Source organism: Lathamus discolor, chromosome 2, assembly GCF_037157495.1.
Source record: "Lathamus discolor isolate bLatDis1 chromosome 2, bLatDis1.hap1, whole genome shotgun sequence".
In the NCBI taxonomy this organism is placed as follows: domain Eukaryota; kingdom Metazoa; phylum Chordata; class Aves; order Psittaciformes; family Psittacidae; genus Lathamus; species Lathamus discolor.
Window position 1 is genome coordinate 24,563,575 of NC_088885.1, and position 16,470 is coordinate 24,580,044.

General features: G+C 38.0%; 1 protein-coding gene across 1 annotated transcript in view; it reads left to right on the plus strand.

The window, feature by feature from the left end:
• Positions 1–16,470, plus strand: part of STT3B (STT3 oligosaccharyltransferase complex catalytic subunit B) — a 52,245-nt gene extending 35,775 nt beyond the window's left edge. The window contains exons 7-16 of the mRNA XM_065666157.1: positions 29–175; positions 2,699–2,747; positions 4,317–4,471; positions 6,209–6,420; positions 7,201–7,388; positions 7,882–8,053; positions 10,352–10,525; positions 11,420–11,533; positions 12,613–12,825; positions 14,806–16,470. Of these exons, the coding sequence (XP_065522229.1) occupies positions 29–175; positions 2,699–2,747; positions 4,317–4,471; positions 6,209–6,420; positions 7,201–7,388; positions 7,882–8,053; positions 10,352–10,525; positions 11,420–11,533; positions 12,613–12,825; positions 14,806–14,886 (1,505 nt within the window). The 3' untranslated portion in view covers positions 14,887–16,470. The remainder of the gene's footprint in view (positions 1–28; positions 176–2,698; positions 2,748–4,316; positions 4,472–6,208; positions 6,421–7,200; positions 7,389–7,881; positions 8,054–10,351; positions 10,526–11,419; positions 11,534–12,612; positions 12,826–14,805) is intronic.

A 16,470-nucleotide genomic window follows, 5' to 3' on the forward strand; every position in this document is an offset into this window, starting at 1 on the left:
TTAAACAAAAACTTTGCTCTCTCTTTAGGTGTTTTTGCACTGCTGCAGGCCTACGCATTTTTGCAGTATCTGAGAGACAGATTAACAAAGCAAGAATTTCAGACATTGTTCTTCTTGGGTGTCTCATTAGCTGCTGGTATTGTATTCCTGAGTGTCATCTATTTGACATACACAGGTAAATAAAACAGGTAAAAATCCCACTCAACCAACAACCAACCAACCGAAAAACACTTTGTAATATCATTCCAATATTTTGAGTTTACCAACAATCCACATAATGATGTAAGAAGTCAGAGTAAGGGAGGAACTAACTATAGCCAAAGTGTATTGTGAAGATACCTATAGTTAATCTATTCTGAATAGCATTGATGGTCAGAGTCAGTTTGCTTACTGAGTACTTGAGTCTGATATCTGTAGGACTACAATTAATCTGTAAACTCAATTTCTGTGGTTCAGCCTCCAGTCTTTAAGCCAGTTCTACCCAATCTCACAAGAACAAGCTTGTCTTTGCTTGGTTGCCATTCCCAAGTGCCTCACTGCCATCTTCTGATTCTGTGATAACACTTCCTTGGTGATCAACACCATACTTCCTTCCCCTAATGGGGAAAAATACAAAAGCAATCTTACTTTCCTAGCTATGTGTTACCCTTGCCAAAATTGACTTCTCTTTGATTTAAATTGAATTATCTTAATATTATCCCCATATACTGTTCAGTTTTCTGAGTTTTATTTAGAAAAAAAGAATTCTTGAGACATACTTGTTTTTATTTTAACTGACTTCTTTCTTGTCCTTCTTTTTACCAGTGTTTCTGGTCTAAATTTTTTTGTGTTGTTTTAACATTTTGGACTGTTTAATAGCAGTTTCATTTTTGCTGGTTGTGATACCATTACTCCAAAAGAGTACTCAGCAGATCCCATTTGTTTGCACATCTTACAAAGCCTGATGGTTTATTATTTGCTTTTCAGTACATATGAGCAAGTCCTCCTATACTTAGTAAAAATTTTCAGACTGGCATAGCAAAACAAAATTAGGCTTCTAATCTCAGTGTGCAGCAGCGTGTTGCAGTTCTTAGGAAGTGTTAATTTCAACTTCTGAAATTCACTGGTCAGTATCACTGCTTCACCAGATGGAACAAATCTCAGCTTCTGGTATGTGTGTGATTTGGGATCGTGACCATATCACAGCACTCTAATCCCTCTCTATTTTTTTAATAGAGAAGGGTGCCCACATCCAGACCCTGTATCCCAGGTGCAACACCTGGAATAAGGGTTTGTGGTTCTGGATCAGAGTCCTGCCTGCCATGAGGCATGTCAGACATTCTTTTCAATTTAGTATGTTTCACTGTTTGTCCTCTGGGATGTTTTTACTTTTTACTAGCCACCAGCTGGACTCTAATGATCCACGTGAGTATCACTCTGAGGTTGTCAGGACAGCCAGTATTCAAGCTATCAAATGGTCTGCCTGTCCAGCCCATGCTTCTTCAACTTATAATTGAGAAATGGGGAAAATGGTTCAAAAAGCATTTAATACTGTATTTCAGGAGGCTGTGCTCCATGATCTTTTCAGGGACTCAGGTTACTGGCCTGTGGTTTCCTCCGTATTCCTCCTTGCCTGTCGTAGAGGTGTAGCATTTGCCATTTTCCAGGCACCAGGGGCCTCCCTTATCCACCTTGGTAAAGATGGTTGGTAGCTGTCATATTGGCAAACTCTTTCAGTACTCTCAGATGAATGCTGTTTAATCGTAAGTTGGATACCTCCAGAGAAGACTGTAACTGGTAGTTCCCCATCAGCTGGCAGCTCCTTGTGTTTGCTGTGGTTTGGAGCAAGCTTCACTCCCAGAAGACTGAAGGGAAAAGTAATGTCTTGCTGTGAACATGAACCACAATATTTAAATGTCTAAACTAGATACTAAACTAAAACCTTCAGTTGGATTATACTAATTTTAAATACCAGATAGGGGGAAGACTTGCTGTGTCATGCACAAAGGCTTGCGTAATCAATAAAAGGTTTTAACTTTTTTTATTTCCACTTGTGTGGATGTCTTCAGAGGGAGCTGAAACAGCTGCAAGGGAAGTGGAAGTAAAATTTAAGACAAATCTTATTAATAACTTTTAATAGTAACTTTTATCTTCCTCCTGGTAACGATACTGTTTCTTTTCATCTTACAATACTCAAGTATCTAGAAGCTTTGTTTTTTTAAATAAATATGTAAATCTTACCAGCATGCCTAGTATCGGTTTTGTATTTCATGTCACATGTATATCCACTAGTAGAAAAACAATAGGAAGCCAGTGTTTCATTGAGTATTAGTGTTTTGACTATAGATAGTTCCCAGTTTCTTGCTCAGGCATTTCAGAAAAATTAAATACTTTCTCACTCATTATGTTTTCTTATACTTCTTTACATAGTATAGGTTGCTATCTGTCATATTTCTTGAGAAGCATTTTATTTACTACTGTATTGCATTGATTTTTGAGGTGTGCTTTTCTTCATACTCAACATGTAGAATGTGTGTTCTAAAACTAGCTTCATGGTTGGTAGACTTTATAGCCTGCCTAATGCAGTAGGTCTGGTTCACATATACTGCAAGGTCAATGAAATTTCTTTGGGTTTGTTCTGTAATTTGAGGGAGTAGTAAAATTATTGCATTTAAGTACCTAGGCAGCAAGAGAGTTTCTTTCCGATTCTCTTTTTCAGGTTATATTGCTCCCTGGAGTGGCAGATTTTATTCATTGTGGGACACTGGGTAAGTAAGGATAAAGGATATAACGATTTAGATATCAATAGCATTCTACAGAAAATTAATATTATTTTGCTTTCCTCATCTTCAAATTGATTTAGTACTTCAGTCAAGGAGATTATAGTGGTCTTTAATCAGTTACCTAAAGAGTATTTGTAGTAACCGTTTCATGATCTTTGCCACCACTTCACTGATTTGTCTGTTAGGATTCTTGCTTCTTTGGAAGTCTTTCTTTGAATATGTACTATATGTTTTTTTTATATAGAATTGTAGTGCTTCTCAGCATAAAATAACCAGAAGCTTTACCAACACTTGAGGAGGACACATTTAAAACCTATTAAGAGCCTTAAACTGAAACTGTTTTCATTGCACAACATTGCACAAAATCACAATGATGTTGCACATATCTTGCATGTTGCCTGTTTATTATGTTCACACATCTGGTTTGTGTATACAGATGTCTACTCTGACCAATTCTGATTTATTTATGTGTGGTTTCATAGGTAAAAACCCATGTTAGTTAATCTTTTGGTTTAGTTAACCTTTAAAAGTCCAATGTTGGATTCTTTAGCCAGCCAGGCGATAAAACTGAATAAAACTGAAGATATTTTTCTCAGATAAATATATTTAAGGTGAAATTCAATGGGTAGACTTTAAAAAAAAAATATTAAAAGCAGGGATACAAACTTCTGCAGTTCTGATTTTTTTCAAAGAAAAGTCCAGCTCATGCAGGATTCTGTACCAAGTCTGTAATACGTGTAGTAGAATAGATATCATTAAAGAAGTGTCTACATATATGTATATATAAAAGCATTAAACTTTTGAGGGCTTGTCTACATTAGAAAAACAGATCGTGTTAAAACTTACAATGCAGTTTTGAATGAGAACTAGATCTCAGTGAAGACAAGGATATATGTTTGATACCTCACCGTTCCATCATGTAACACCTCAGAATAGGTCTATATGTATGTTTGTCTTTAATATAGAACACAGTTTTGTCCTTGTCTGCACTGAGTGTTTGACGTGGTGTTTAGCTGATACGTATTTGCAAGTGTAGACAAGGCCTGATTTATTCTTTTTTCCAGCATCTGAAAGAATGTGGGGGCTTCACAGACTGTAGCTGGTCTGTTATTAAACACTGAGCTTTCTGTACTAATAATATGAAGGTATTCTGCGTAGAGGAGAATTTTTGAAATACAGTATTGAAAATCTGGGATACTTACTGGCATGGATGATTATCTCTTTAAAATGCAATGATGCGGCCTCCCTACCTGCCTGTTATCATTTTGGTGAATTTGGCTTCATATTTAGCTGTGATAAAACATCCATAATTTTCACTGTCTTAAGTAGTATGGAAATAATCCTTTATATTGGTGTTTAAATAACCCTATACACCAAGTACTTCCTAAACAGAGTAAGACCTGGGGAAGTTTTATCAGATTTCCGCTGAATAGAGCACTTGCCATTTTAACTTGAAATGCTTCCTTTGCAATGAGTTTCAGAATTCCTAATGTTTACAAGTTTTAATAATTTTATCTTTTCAAAATAATTTGAACTGAATTTTTTTTAAAAAAGGTATGCGAAAATTCACATCCCGATCATTGCCTCTGTGTCTGAGCATCAGCCTACAACATGGGTTTCCTTCTTTTTTGATCTGCATATTCTCGTGTGTACTTTCCCAGCAGGGCTGTGGTTCTGTATCAAAAACATCAATGATGAAAGAGTCTTTGGTAAGAGAAAATGTTTTAAAAATTGTTTTGAAAAAAATCTTGCCTTCAGCTTGATTCTATGTTGTATTTGTTTGTGCAAAGCTGGTACATGACTTGTTCTAATTGATGTGCTTTAAAGATGATGATTGAAAGTTATCTGCACCCCGTAGTATTGAAAACCATTTATAAAAATGCTGAGATGGGTGAATGAAGTGTCATCCTAAGAGGTGGGATCAAGGTATTTGTTGGTATGGTTCTGTTCTGCAGCTGGAGCTGCATGCTCTTCCACATGCTGTTCTTCAAAATGTGCATCTGGACAGTGCCACAGTACAGTTCGGCCAGATGAATTGCTCAGTACAAAGGGAAGGTCCCTATCCTGCACAGGCTGCAAGGCAGCCATCCCTTCCATGGGTGTCTGGCACTCATCCCTGTACAAATGATAATTCCAAATGCCTTTTCTTTCCAGATTTTTTTGCTGCCTTAAAGAATGGAATCACTTGCTGTGGAACAAGTGCTAGATAGGGCACAAGCCTAAGCAGAGGTGTGGGGTTTTCCTGTGTCACTGAGAGCAAATTGCTTGTTTCTACAAAGCTGTACTGTGAAAGCAGACTTTTAAGATTATTAATGAGGCTTGTAGGGATGTGATTTGGAGTTGTAGCCCATATGGAGGAGTGAAGAACACACGGGCCTTGGGCTTTTACAGGACCAGGAGGCTCCAGACTAATATAGCTGCCTCTTAAGGTTACCTAAGAGGTGGCAGTAGGAATGTTTACAGAGTTAAATCCAGTGACTGGAGCATTCTGCACTCTGTTGCTTACAATGTGTCCTTGTCAAGACTGGTGCTGGGTGACTCACTGCCAGCCTCCTGCTGCATCATCCATTTAAGTCAGCATAAAGAGATCTATGAGTGAGAATGGAGAGCCATACTACTTCACTATAAAGTAAAAAATATTTATGTAATGTAATCTGGTAAAGCAGTGTCCTCTGGTTTCCATGGCAAGTCTTTCACAGAAGTGTATTGTTAAAGTGTAGCAGACAATAACCACTACTACTTGAATGATAGATGTTCCTGACCAGTGTATACAGGTTTGCTTGTTTGGGTTTTGTTTGGTTTTTTTTTTTTTCCTTCTAAGAAAAGTGTTCTGAATATTCTCTATTATTCTGAAAATATTATTTAGGGGGTGAAGGGGAGCCACAGAGCAGAGATAATATCATTTAGGAAAACTTCCTTCAGAGCAGGGCTCACAATATTGTATTCTTTGTCTGTATGGAATTATAATGTAGACAAGCCCCCAATTTGTCCACCTATATATCTCTAACTTAAATTAGAATTTGATATTTACAAGAAATTCTAACACTTCCTTTTGTTTTTTGAGTTCCAATAACTTGTCTGGTCTAGAGCTTTTTGACATTTTTTATCAAATGAAGCAACCTGTTATTCCAGTCGTAATTTTGGTGTGTGCTGTTAAATTTCACTAATAATGTATCTTCTGATACCTTGTTACTGAATATGAAAATGGGGTTGTGTATTATTAACAGTTCTCAAGATGATCTTCAAGAAGGATTTAAGGTTTAAAAGGGATAAACGTTAATTGAACTCTATCTGTAGATTAAAAAAGCCATGAAATGCAAGATGCATACTCAAGTCTGTACACACAGATGCTCAGCCCACTCCAGAAGTAGTTTTATGGAGAGCATGTACGTGTGCATTGAGAGTGTTATTTTCTAAATGTCATCAGTAGATTTGTTTCTTCACAGTTGCTCTGTATGCAATCAGCGCTGTTTACTTTGCTGGTGTGATGGTTCGGCTGATGCTCACTTTGACTCCAGTGGTCTGTATGCTGTCTGCAATTGCTTTCTCCAATGTTTTTGAGCGATATTTGGGTGATGATATGAAGAGGGAAAATCCACCAATAGAGGACAGCAGTGATGAGGATGACAAAAGGAATCCTGGCAACTTGTATGATAAGGTGAGTGGATGGAACAAAAGAAAACAGCTTGTTTTTTACAACTTCCCCCCCCCCCCCTCCCCTTCGGTCAGAATATTTTAAATGCCACTAAAGGTTTGAATCACTAGCATTCAAATTCAGAGCAAGTACTGATGTTATTAAATAAGGCATAACTGATGTGAAAAAACATCCGTGTCAGTGTAGAAGTGGTTCCTCCCAGCTTGATCAGTGATGAACCTAAAGGCACTTTACAGGGTCGACCCAACTTTCTATAGAAGCACTGACACAGTTGTTCACTCTCCTTAACTAGCTATAGCAGTTCTTTGTCACTGAATGTCTCCCTCTTGTATTTCCTCTTAAGACATGGTGAAGTTGAAGAATGCTATATTTTATGAAAAGTGTTTCTATTCATAAACTTGTATACTCTCTTCATCATGAAGAAACTGCTGTTAGCTACTGATTATTTTATCTCTTATGCTTTGTTATACTGACCCTGACTATGCATGAGCTTTGGGTTTCTCCTTTTTCCTCACAGTACATATCTGTGCATTTCTGTTTTCTACCCTGCCCTATAAAAGGGCATCAGCATACAGCCAAACCAGGGAAGTCACGTATTGGCCTTCACATAATAGAGCTTTTTTCTTCTGAAAGAGGCTTTCAAGGAATTATCCATTTCTACAAGTTGCTAGCTTTCTAGTATCCTGTAGCATTTGTGGGACGCATGTGGTGAAGAAAAAGGCATGGGTTCCCCTGTCAGGGGTGATACCAGTTACCATAACAGATCTATTTGTGTTTGTTTAGGCAGGCAAAGTGAGAAAACATGTATCTGAACAGGAAAAAGCAGAAGAAGGACTGGGTCCCAATATCAAAAACATTGTTACTATGCTGATGCTGATGTTGTTGATGATGTTTGCTGTTCACTGTACCTGGGTAACTAGCAATGCATACTCCAGCCCCAGTGTTGTTCTCGCTTCCTATAACCATGATGGGTAAGTAAGGTCTACAGGTCTGCAAATAATTCTACTTCCTTTGCATTAGCAATTTGTTGTACCTTCTTCCTATTATATCATGACAGAGTTGTCACCTGAATAAAAAACTGTTAATACTCTAATTTTAAAAAAGATCCATCTTCTAGAATATTTAATATAAATCATAGAATCATAGAACAGTTAGGGCTGGAAAGAACCTTAGTACATAAAAATAATCCTATCCAAAGCCAATAAAGATGATGGTTAAAAAAGCTCGAGTCAACTGGGAAAATGTTTTTATGGCCGTAAATGCATTTAGTCACATCTTCAAAAGTAGTTTAGCTTCTGGCTGCTCAGCTGTCGGTGGTTTCAAGCTTACAACTGCTGGTGACTTAATTGCTCAAAGGGAGCCAAAAGCCTAAGAAAACCTTATTTGTGAGCCTGTATTTGTCATGGTGCAGTTAGTTTGTTGCTAGTATTTGTACTGATGTGAATAAAATTAATTGTTTTCCAGCACTCGGAATATCCTAGATGACTTCAGAGAAGCATACTACTGGCTGAGACAAAACACAGACGAGCACGCCAGAGTGATGTCATGGTGGGACTATGGCTATCAGATAGCAGGAATGGCTAACCGGACAACCTTGGTTGATAACAACACTTGGAACAACAGCCACATAGCCCTGGTAAGGGTGGCAATTTTCTATGGAGTGGAAACACCAAAATGTTTAAATTGCAGTCAAGTATGAAACTGTGAATATTTCTTGATAGTGTTACATTAAGGAAAAATTTCATAGAGTGGGAAACACAGAGGTGGAAGGAACTCCATTTTTTTTTACATTTACTAGAACTCGAGTATAAGTTGTTTCAGGGCTGGAAGGGATTGATTTTGCTTTTGGAGTTTCCATTTTGTTTACTTGTAAAGTTTTCAAAACTTCCACTTTGGTTTCTCTTCTTTCTTTGTGGGAGGATAGACAAAAGCTAATGTAACCATTCCCGTTGTGATTAGTGCTATGACAGCTTATTTGTACCACTACTTTACTGGCACTATTCAAATAGGGATCATTTCAGTTCAATAAGGTTTTTGCTGGCTGCAATTTGGAATAGCATGTGAAAGCTGCCCACATGAAATTGCAGATTTTCAGTGTTGCAGATTTGATGCAATTCTGTCTTCTCAAATTTGCAGTTAGACACAACATCTAATTTCTTTCTCTTAAACAGTAAGTTTAAGCTTTGTGCATGTGTTTGAAAACAGGGTATGAGCACTGCCTATGGTTACAGGGGCACCTCCTTGGGCAACTTAAACTTTTTTCAGAAACAAAAGAATGCTCTATTATTGTAGTTGGGCTGCAGTCTTTCTAGGTGGTGTATCACTGTGACATCGGTCATCAGTGGCTGTTTCTTCCCAGTAGATTAATGATGTGCTGCATGGGCAGAATGGTGGAAGGGCTTGAGGAATGTAGTAGGGTGGTTTGTGTTGTGTCAGCAGCTAGTACAACAGTTAGACCAACTTGGTCGGCGGACAAGCAGCATTCCAAATGAACAAATTAATCAAACTGTGCTTTGGAGAATACAAAGTCCTGGAAGAAATGTGTTGTGAAAGGGGGGATCACATTTACATGCTTTTGTAGGGGCAGAGAACTCACATCAGCTGAAATTTCGCAAGCTTGGTAAATTGTACTGTTGGTGCTAATATTGATCAACAAGCCTTCCTGTGTACTCTTAAGGCACTTTTTTCTTATTTTGGTTGTTCACCTGACAGCATTAAGTATGTTTCGATGGAGATCCAACTCTGATAGTTCTATGTGCCTCCCTCTTCTACACATGGTAGAATTGCACATACTATATTTAAACCCACAATCTGTGGGTGTCCCTGCAGAACAAGGTGCGTTGTGTGAACAGAGAAACTGTGGGAGTCATCTGTATTGCTTAGGCAAAGTAACCATACACATTGCAGCAATTAGCAGCGGTGGGCTTTAGTAAACAATTCTCTCTAGCTGGTGCTGTCAGGTTCCATTTCAGAATGAATGCTCCAGAAAGGGGGGCCCAAGCAACAAACGTGTGTTGTGGCAAATACCTGAACTTTTATGCTCTAAACGAGGCATGCCCCAGAGACGTGTCCAGATGACTTCCTCCTGCACAGAAGTGGAAATCTGCCAAATAACTTCACATTGATTAGGATAATGGGAACAACCTGAGGTTCTCACTCTTTTTGACAGATTGCAGCCTAAATTTAGTGTTTCCTCATTACACTCGTAACTGAATGTTACCAATTCAGATGGAATATTATTTATATTGTAGTTACTTCCTTTTACTACAGCAATACATTACAACACCTTAAGTACAAGAGCTTCAGTAGCAAACAGAACTACTGAACTGGAAGCCAGTTACTGATCTAAGTGAACTTTTATGTGTGGCAAGTGACCAGTGTGGAATTGATTCTGGATACAGCTTTGGAAAGTGTTTCAAGGCTAAAACTGTATTATACTTTTAACTTAAGGATGTCTCTATTCTGACATTGTGTAAATTTACCTTGAATTCAATGCTACTGTGTACCATGTTGCATGGCTGAGTTGTTAGTAAAGGATGGAGCTCAGGAAAAAATAGACAAAACAAGAAGTTACTAACATTTCACATTGGGCTGTGTTTAAAGCTTTGAAATAATTTTTAATTCGTTATTTTCTGCAATATTTAAGCTTGTGGCAATACAGCCATGGCTTGAAAAACCTTGCCACAAAAGGAAAACCCTTACTGCTACACTTTCTACTCAAAACACTCAACAGGCAGCACTCTTGCAGAGGAGAAAATATTTTCAGTTCAGGTTGGGTTTTGAGTTTGTAAATATTCACACTGAGTTTTCTTTCTCTAGAATGGAGATGTTGGCAAGTACGTATCCTTGGGCTGTGGTCTGTCAGGTACTGACCTGTGGATCTGTTTGATAGGCAGCTGTGCAGGTATTTAAAATAATTTTTGCTGTGTTACAGGTGGGAAAGGCAATGTCATCAAATGAGTCAGCAGCATATGAGATCATGAGGAGCCTGGATGTGGATTATGTTTTGATTATTTTTGGTGGTGTCATTGGCTACTCTGGCGATGATATTAATAAGTTCTTGTGGATGGTGAGAATAGCAGAGGGGGAACATCCCAAAGATATTCGGGTAAGTGGAGGGCAATCTCTACTACTTACTGCAGTTTTACTTGAAAAAATGTGTTATGGGTTGTTTCCCTAGAACAGTAGGAGTGCAGGGGCCTGTAGCCCAGTTTCTTTCAATATTTCTGCTTTTGAAAGGTCAGTAACTTCAAAAGCTTTTGACTTGGTTTTTTGCACGTTACGAAAAAGTACAGGATATCTTGTAATTCTTGTGTGTGTGTGTCTCACTGCACCGTCATACCTTAAAAAAGCAGGAGTGTTCAGACTGTTTACATAGTTGGCATTACAAATGTCTTCAAACTCTGTAATAGCCGACAAAGTGTTAATACTGACTTACGTAGAGTTTAAGTTATTCAGACATCTGGGAGATTGCAGAAGTCTTTGGTAATATTTTCTTAAGCCTAACAAAAACTTCTAGATATTGAGCGCAGGCTTAAGGGAGCCTGTGTGCATAGTTTCATCTTGTACTGAGGATAAAAATGGCAGAATTTTTGTGTTTAAACACAGTGCACATACATTGCAGACCTCCTGTATTAACAATACAGTGCTTTTCACCTTTCTGAAGAATAATTGTGATTGATCAGTTTTCCAGTAAAAGCTTACTGTGTAGTAGTATTATTGTGCTGGTACCCCTTTTGTCATGGATTTAGGAAGTTTGGTCCATCGGGGTCTGGGTTTACAAGCAGGTAGTTTGTAACTGTTTTACTTTTAATGACCACCATCATTTTCTGTTTTAAGACCTAGCTTAAATCAGCTTTAAAACTGTAAAAGTCAGATTCTTTATGAAGGTTTTTTTTTGTTGTTGGTTTGTTGGGGTTTTTTTTCCAGAGAAGAGAATGAGAAATTACTTTGAGTTCAATTTATATTGACTCTTTGTATTTTCTTTTCTTTCTTTTTAAAGGAAAGCGATTACTTTACCCCTCAGGGAGAATTCCGGGTAGACAAGGCAGGTTCTCCAACCTTGCTGAACTGCCTCATGTATAAAATGTCCTATTACAGATTTGGAGAGATGCAGGTCAGTGCTACAACTTCTATTGGATCTTAATTGAAATGTGAGAAAAGAAATGTTATTTTGATGTACTTTCAGTCTTCTAGATTGAGTGTTGCTTGTAGTAGCAGAATCAGAGGCAAGAGTCAGCTCTTCAAATTAAAACACATCTAGGCATGGTCTACTGTGTATAACGTTAAAGAAAAAAGCATTTCTGCTCTATGCTACACTTGTACTTGAATTTTTGCTGTTCTTGACACTGCCCCAGATGAGCATCTTAATTCTGCTATGCAGTGTGCTTGCTAAAGCATTAACTGTTACGTTTTAGAGAGCTTTAGATTTGGGGTTTTGTAATAGTAGCACAGAAGTAGAACTGCTAATTGACTATTTAATACCTGTCAGAAACTACTGACAAGTAGTTTCTCTACATGTATTTCTATACAAGTCACATCAGTGTATTAAACAACACTACACTTACTTACTTAACATAAGGGCATAATTCTCAGAGTTTTCATTCCCCTTTAGGATCAAGCACATGTATGTAGCTAAGTCCACCATGTTTGCTTTTTCATGTTTGCTTTTTTCCCAAGCGCCCTTCATTCTGATGTGTTAGCACAAGAATCCTTTATTCAGCTAAAACTGAGGCCAGTGGATCTGATTTGTAATATGGGGTGGAGAGTTGGGGTGTGTGTCAGATCTAACTCATAAATATGAACTATTTCTACCTTGTATGGAAAACCATTAAAGTACAAATTATTGCACTGTCAAAGAGAGAGCAAAAAGGAGCAGCTAACACTAAAAAAGGCACTACAGGCTGCTGCATCTCAGACTTCCACCGAGTAGTTCCATCTCTGAATGCAAACATGATATTTCTGTTGAGACATTAAGGACGTGTGTAGGAGTGAGAAAGAATTTGTCTCTTTCTCAGCTGTGAAAAGGAACTGACAGGTTTTTTTCTGTTTAGTAATAATCAATGCAAGAGAAGGTGTTCTTTGACTAGACCAGCTGAAAGCACTCCCTTGCGGTATGACATACCATGGTTTGCAGGGATGGGTGGTTTGGGTTTTGTCTCATTTGAACTAATAATGCACCTTTAATTTTTATAGCTGGATTTTCGGACACCCCCAGGATTCGATCGTACACGCAATGCCGAGATAGGCAACAAAGACATTAAATTCAAACATCTGGAGGAAGCCTTTACCTCAGAGCACTGGCTTGTTAGAATATACAAGGTGAAACAACTAGACAACAGAGAGACATTGGATCATAAACCTAGAGTAACCAGCATTGTACCGAAACAGAAGTATTTGTCAAAGAAGGTGGGTTCCTAGTGAAATAACTGAAAGGGGTCAGGAGGCAGCAGTTTATTTTTAACAGTGAATCACATAGCTGGTGAATTATACATTTCCACTAGCCAGAATGTTATGGATACTGTTTATGTTAGTGTCCAATATCAGACCTGCCTGCTGGTAATAATTGTTAATTTACTGTCTGCTTAACTTAAAAGCATGTGAAGACACAAGGCTAGATTTTTTTTAGGCAGAATGCTAACTGGAAGTAGAGTGTGTCACTGGCTGTTACAACTCTTAAGTCTTCATTTAACTGGAAGTATAATCTCTGAAGTACATCAGTTCATGTTTCAGTAACTATGGCTCACTAAGTAAATAATGTAGAAGTTGCTTTCTGACTTTGTTTGAAAGTAGTGATGCCTAGAAGTTTAAAAATGGCAATTTTGTATGAAATAAATTAAATATGAAACTTTTGTTGATGGAATTTTAGTGTCTGGCTGCTTACTGTTTGAAGTCATCTTCATGGTGTTTTAAAACGGTGCTAGCGGTGGTGTGCTACCTCAGCCTGTTAAGAAAGATGTGTTACCAGGGGAGCTGGGGAGACTCCTAGGGGCCCAGCCCTCCCCTCCACAACATCTCTATATACTCAAATACATGTTGCAAAAGGAATTCCAGGATCTTGTCAGAAACAAATGTGTAACAAATTAAGTTAGTGCAGGCTGTAGACTTACACTGTCCTAGAAATACAAGTAAAGAATGTTAGAGGGTAAAGGTGCTTGCTTTTGTAACTTAGCGGAAGGTCATACAATAAGGTGTTAGGGAGTTGCCTCTGAAGCTAGGCTTGCCTTGAAAGGGAATTACAAGCTTTACTGTGCCTGTCATACGCTTACTGTGTAAATTTTGATCTTAAGTGACAAGCAAGGCTATATTTACTCATGACAGACGCATTGACCCCACTTAAGCTACAGATACGTTGGTTCTCTGTCTAAAGCCAGGATAAAAGCTGGTGCAAATTCTGATCTGTCACCAACTCTTGCAATACAAACTGGCTCTACTTCCCACTAAGAAATCTGAGAACCACCAAAGAACAGGGCGTGAATGTCTAAACTGGGACTTACATGGCGTTGACTCTGTAATAGCCACAGGTTTTCAGCAATTGCTTCTTTACTGAAAATTCAGTAGTGGAAATCTCTCTTCCATCTTAGGAATAACATTGTTCAAGGTCAGAGATAACTCTCATGCAATACTCAGACATGTTTTATCTGTCTCACTTTATAATAATAGTGCTGCTGTTGTAATTAAAAGTTTTAATGAATTGACATAATAGAGCCTGCTGGTAAGCACAGCCAAGTGCAGCAAGTGTGGGAGCTGCCTACCTGTCTAATGTGCACAAGGCATGTTGAATGTATAATTCCACCTGCCACAAACTAACCCTATTCATAGAACTTTGAAGTGTTACCTAACATTGACATTAATGCTTCCCCCCATTACTACCTTAATAAAATATCTAAAATATGCTGATAAAGACACATGGAAGCACTAAGTAGCCTACAGACCAATGGCAGAGGATTAGAGACTAAAATGTGGTTATTCAATTTTCTCTTACTTTTGAAAAATGCTGCTTTGAGTAAATATTTCTGCCTGTCATCGTGCTAACTTCTAAGAGAATCAAATACTGCAAAAGGTGCAAGAAGGTTTTTCCAAACACAACACTCTGCTTTTTGAGTGTATTAGAGCTTTATTGTGTTGGCTAATTATCAATTCTGCCTCAGTAAAAGCTTTGAAAACAGTTCTACGGATCTGGTAGACAGGGCTTGCAAAAAGCAAAGGCCAGGCATGAATTAACAAATCCCCATTTTAAAAATAACAACTGGATAATATACCTAATTGAGGGTTTACCATCCAAGCTCTTTAAAATCAGTCTAAAGATCAGGCACTGAAATGCACAGCAGTAAACCGCGGTCAAGACTAAATCATTAACTAATACATTTTATTCTGTTTTCTTTTTAGACCTCCAAAAGGAAGCGTGGCTACATTAAGAATAAACTAATTTTAAAGAAAGGCAAGAGACCCAACAGGAAGACAGTTTAAATACACTGTTCTGCTTGCTAATACGAAGCAGTTGTCCTTGAGATAACCAGTCTTTGCCTTTAGCTCGAGTCATGTTTCACAGCAACATGAGGGTACAGAACCATCATTGGTCCAGATTATTGTACAAAATTTTCAGGCAATGTCTGATTAAAAATATTGGCTTATTGAGAACAGCTGTTTTAGATTTGTAATGTGAAGCAGGACAGAGCTGCTATCCAAGGCTAGCAGCAGTTTTTTTATTGGTACATATTACCCTTCAAATCTGTTGAGAATTTGGACTGACTTTACCAAAGAACCATATAATTTGGTCCTTGGCACATGCATACTTGTCAATCTTTTTTGGAAAACACTGTTCAGCTGAATAGCAGCAGTACATGAACTGGAATGGTGAAATCTAAAAATTACTTGTTTTCAACAATTAAGAGGAAGCAGAGCTCTCTAAAATCAGACTTTCAAAACGAGTTGCTTCAATGATTACTTTCCACTGGTTTCTTTCAATATCCTTTTACTGTTGCTGCAGGCCAGGTTTGAGCTGGAGCGTGAGCAGCAAAGCTGCAGTTTTCACCAGAGCTGACAACTGGATGCTAGTTTCGACTGGCCAGGCTGTTTTTGTTTAACATGGGATCATAGTATCGCTGCCTTACGCCACCACTTCTTAAGGTAGACAAGGCAAATCTTGCACACTGTAGCTACAAGGGCTAAATTTGTATCCTCCAAAAAAATCTGAAACGACAGTAATGAATGCGATAGTGACACACGGCTCACGGAGCACCATGTCATGGCTGGTGCTTCACAACACAAATTAAAACCTGGTTTAGGTAAATGTTTACATTGGTAAAACAAGCATAGTCTGTGTAATGGGGAAGGGAAAAGAAAGGTTGACAGGTATACAACCCCCTTTCTGTGGCTATCGGAGGGAGAGGATCTGCAGACCTCTTCCCCCCTCATTGCCTCAAGTTTTTCTGGAGATCTGTTTGCATTTTTATTTAGAGTGCTTAAATCAATTGAAGAAATTCCTGCTATAGTGCTATTTGCTTTGTCTGTCTTTTATACTGTATTTTTTTGGTTGGGGTTTTGTTTTTGGTTTTTTTAAGTGGTGAAAACTGTCAGATGAAATGCACTAAATATAAATGGAGACTGAACATGTTCACTTTCCAGCTACAGGAAAACTTTATAGAGACTTGAAATTTTTCTTTAATTGAAATGAAAGGGTTGCCGTTTGTTTTCCTGCCCCAGGTTGTAACTTTTTATAGAAACAAAACTTGCATCAGTCACTTGATGTAAAATGCAGAATAGTATGTACTTTCCATGAAGAAAATATAAATTTACAGTGTTCTGTGAGAATGTTACTGCTGACTTCTTTCCCGAGGTGTAGAATATTTTTTTGATTTACGAACTCATTTTTGACTCCAGTGGTTTATACAGACCAATTCTACAGCTGCAACATTTTCACAAAGGTAATTAAACCTGGATTTCTGGCCCCCTGGCGTTTGGAGATTTCATTTCATTTTGTTGCTTTAAAGCTCAGTGCCGACCAGTTGTTGACTATAGGGGAAAATAAAGTTAATTCAAGTTTTGTGTTAA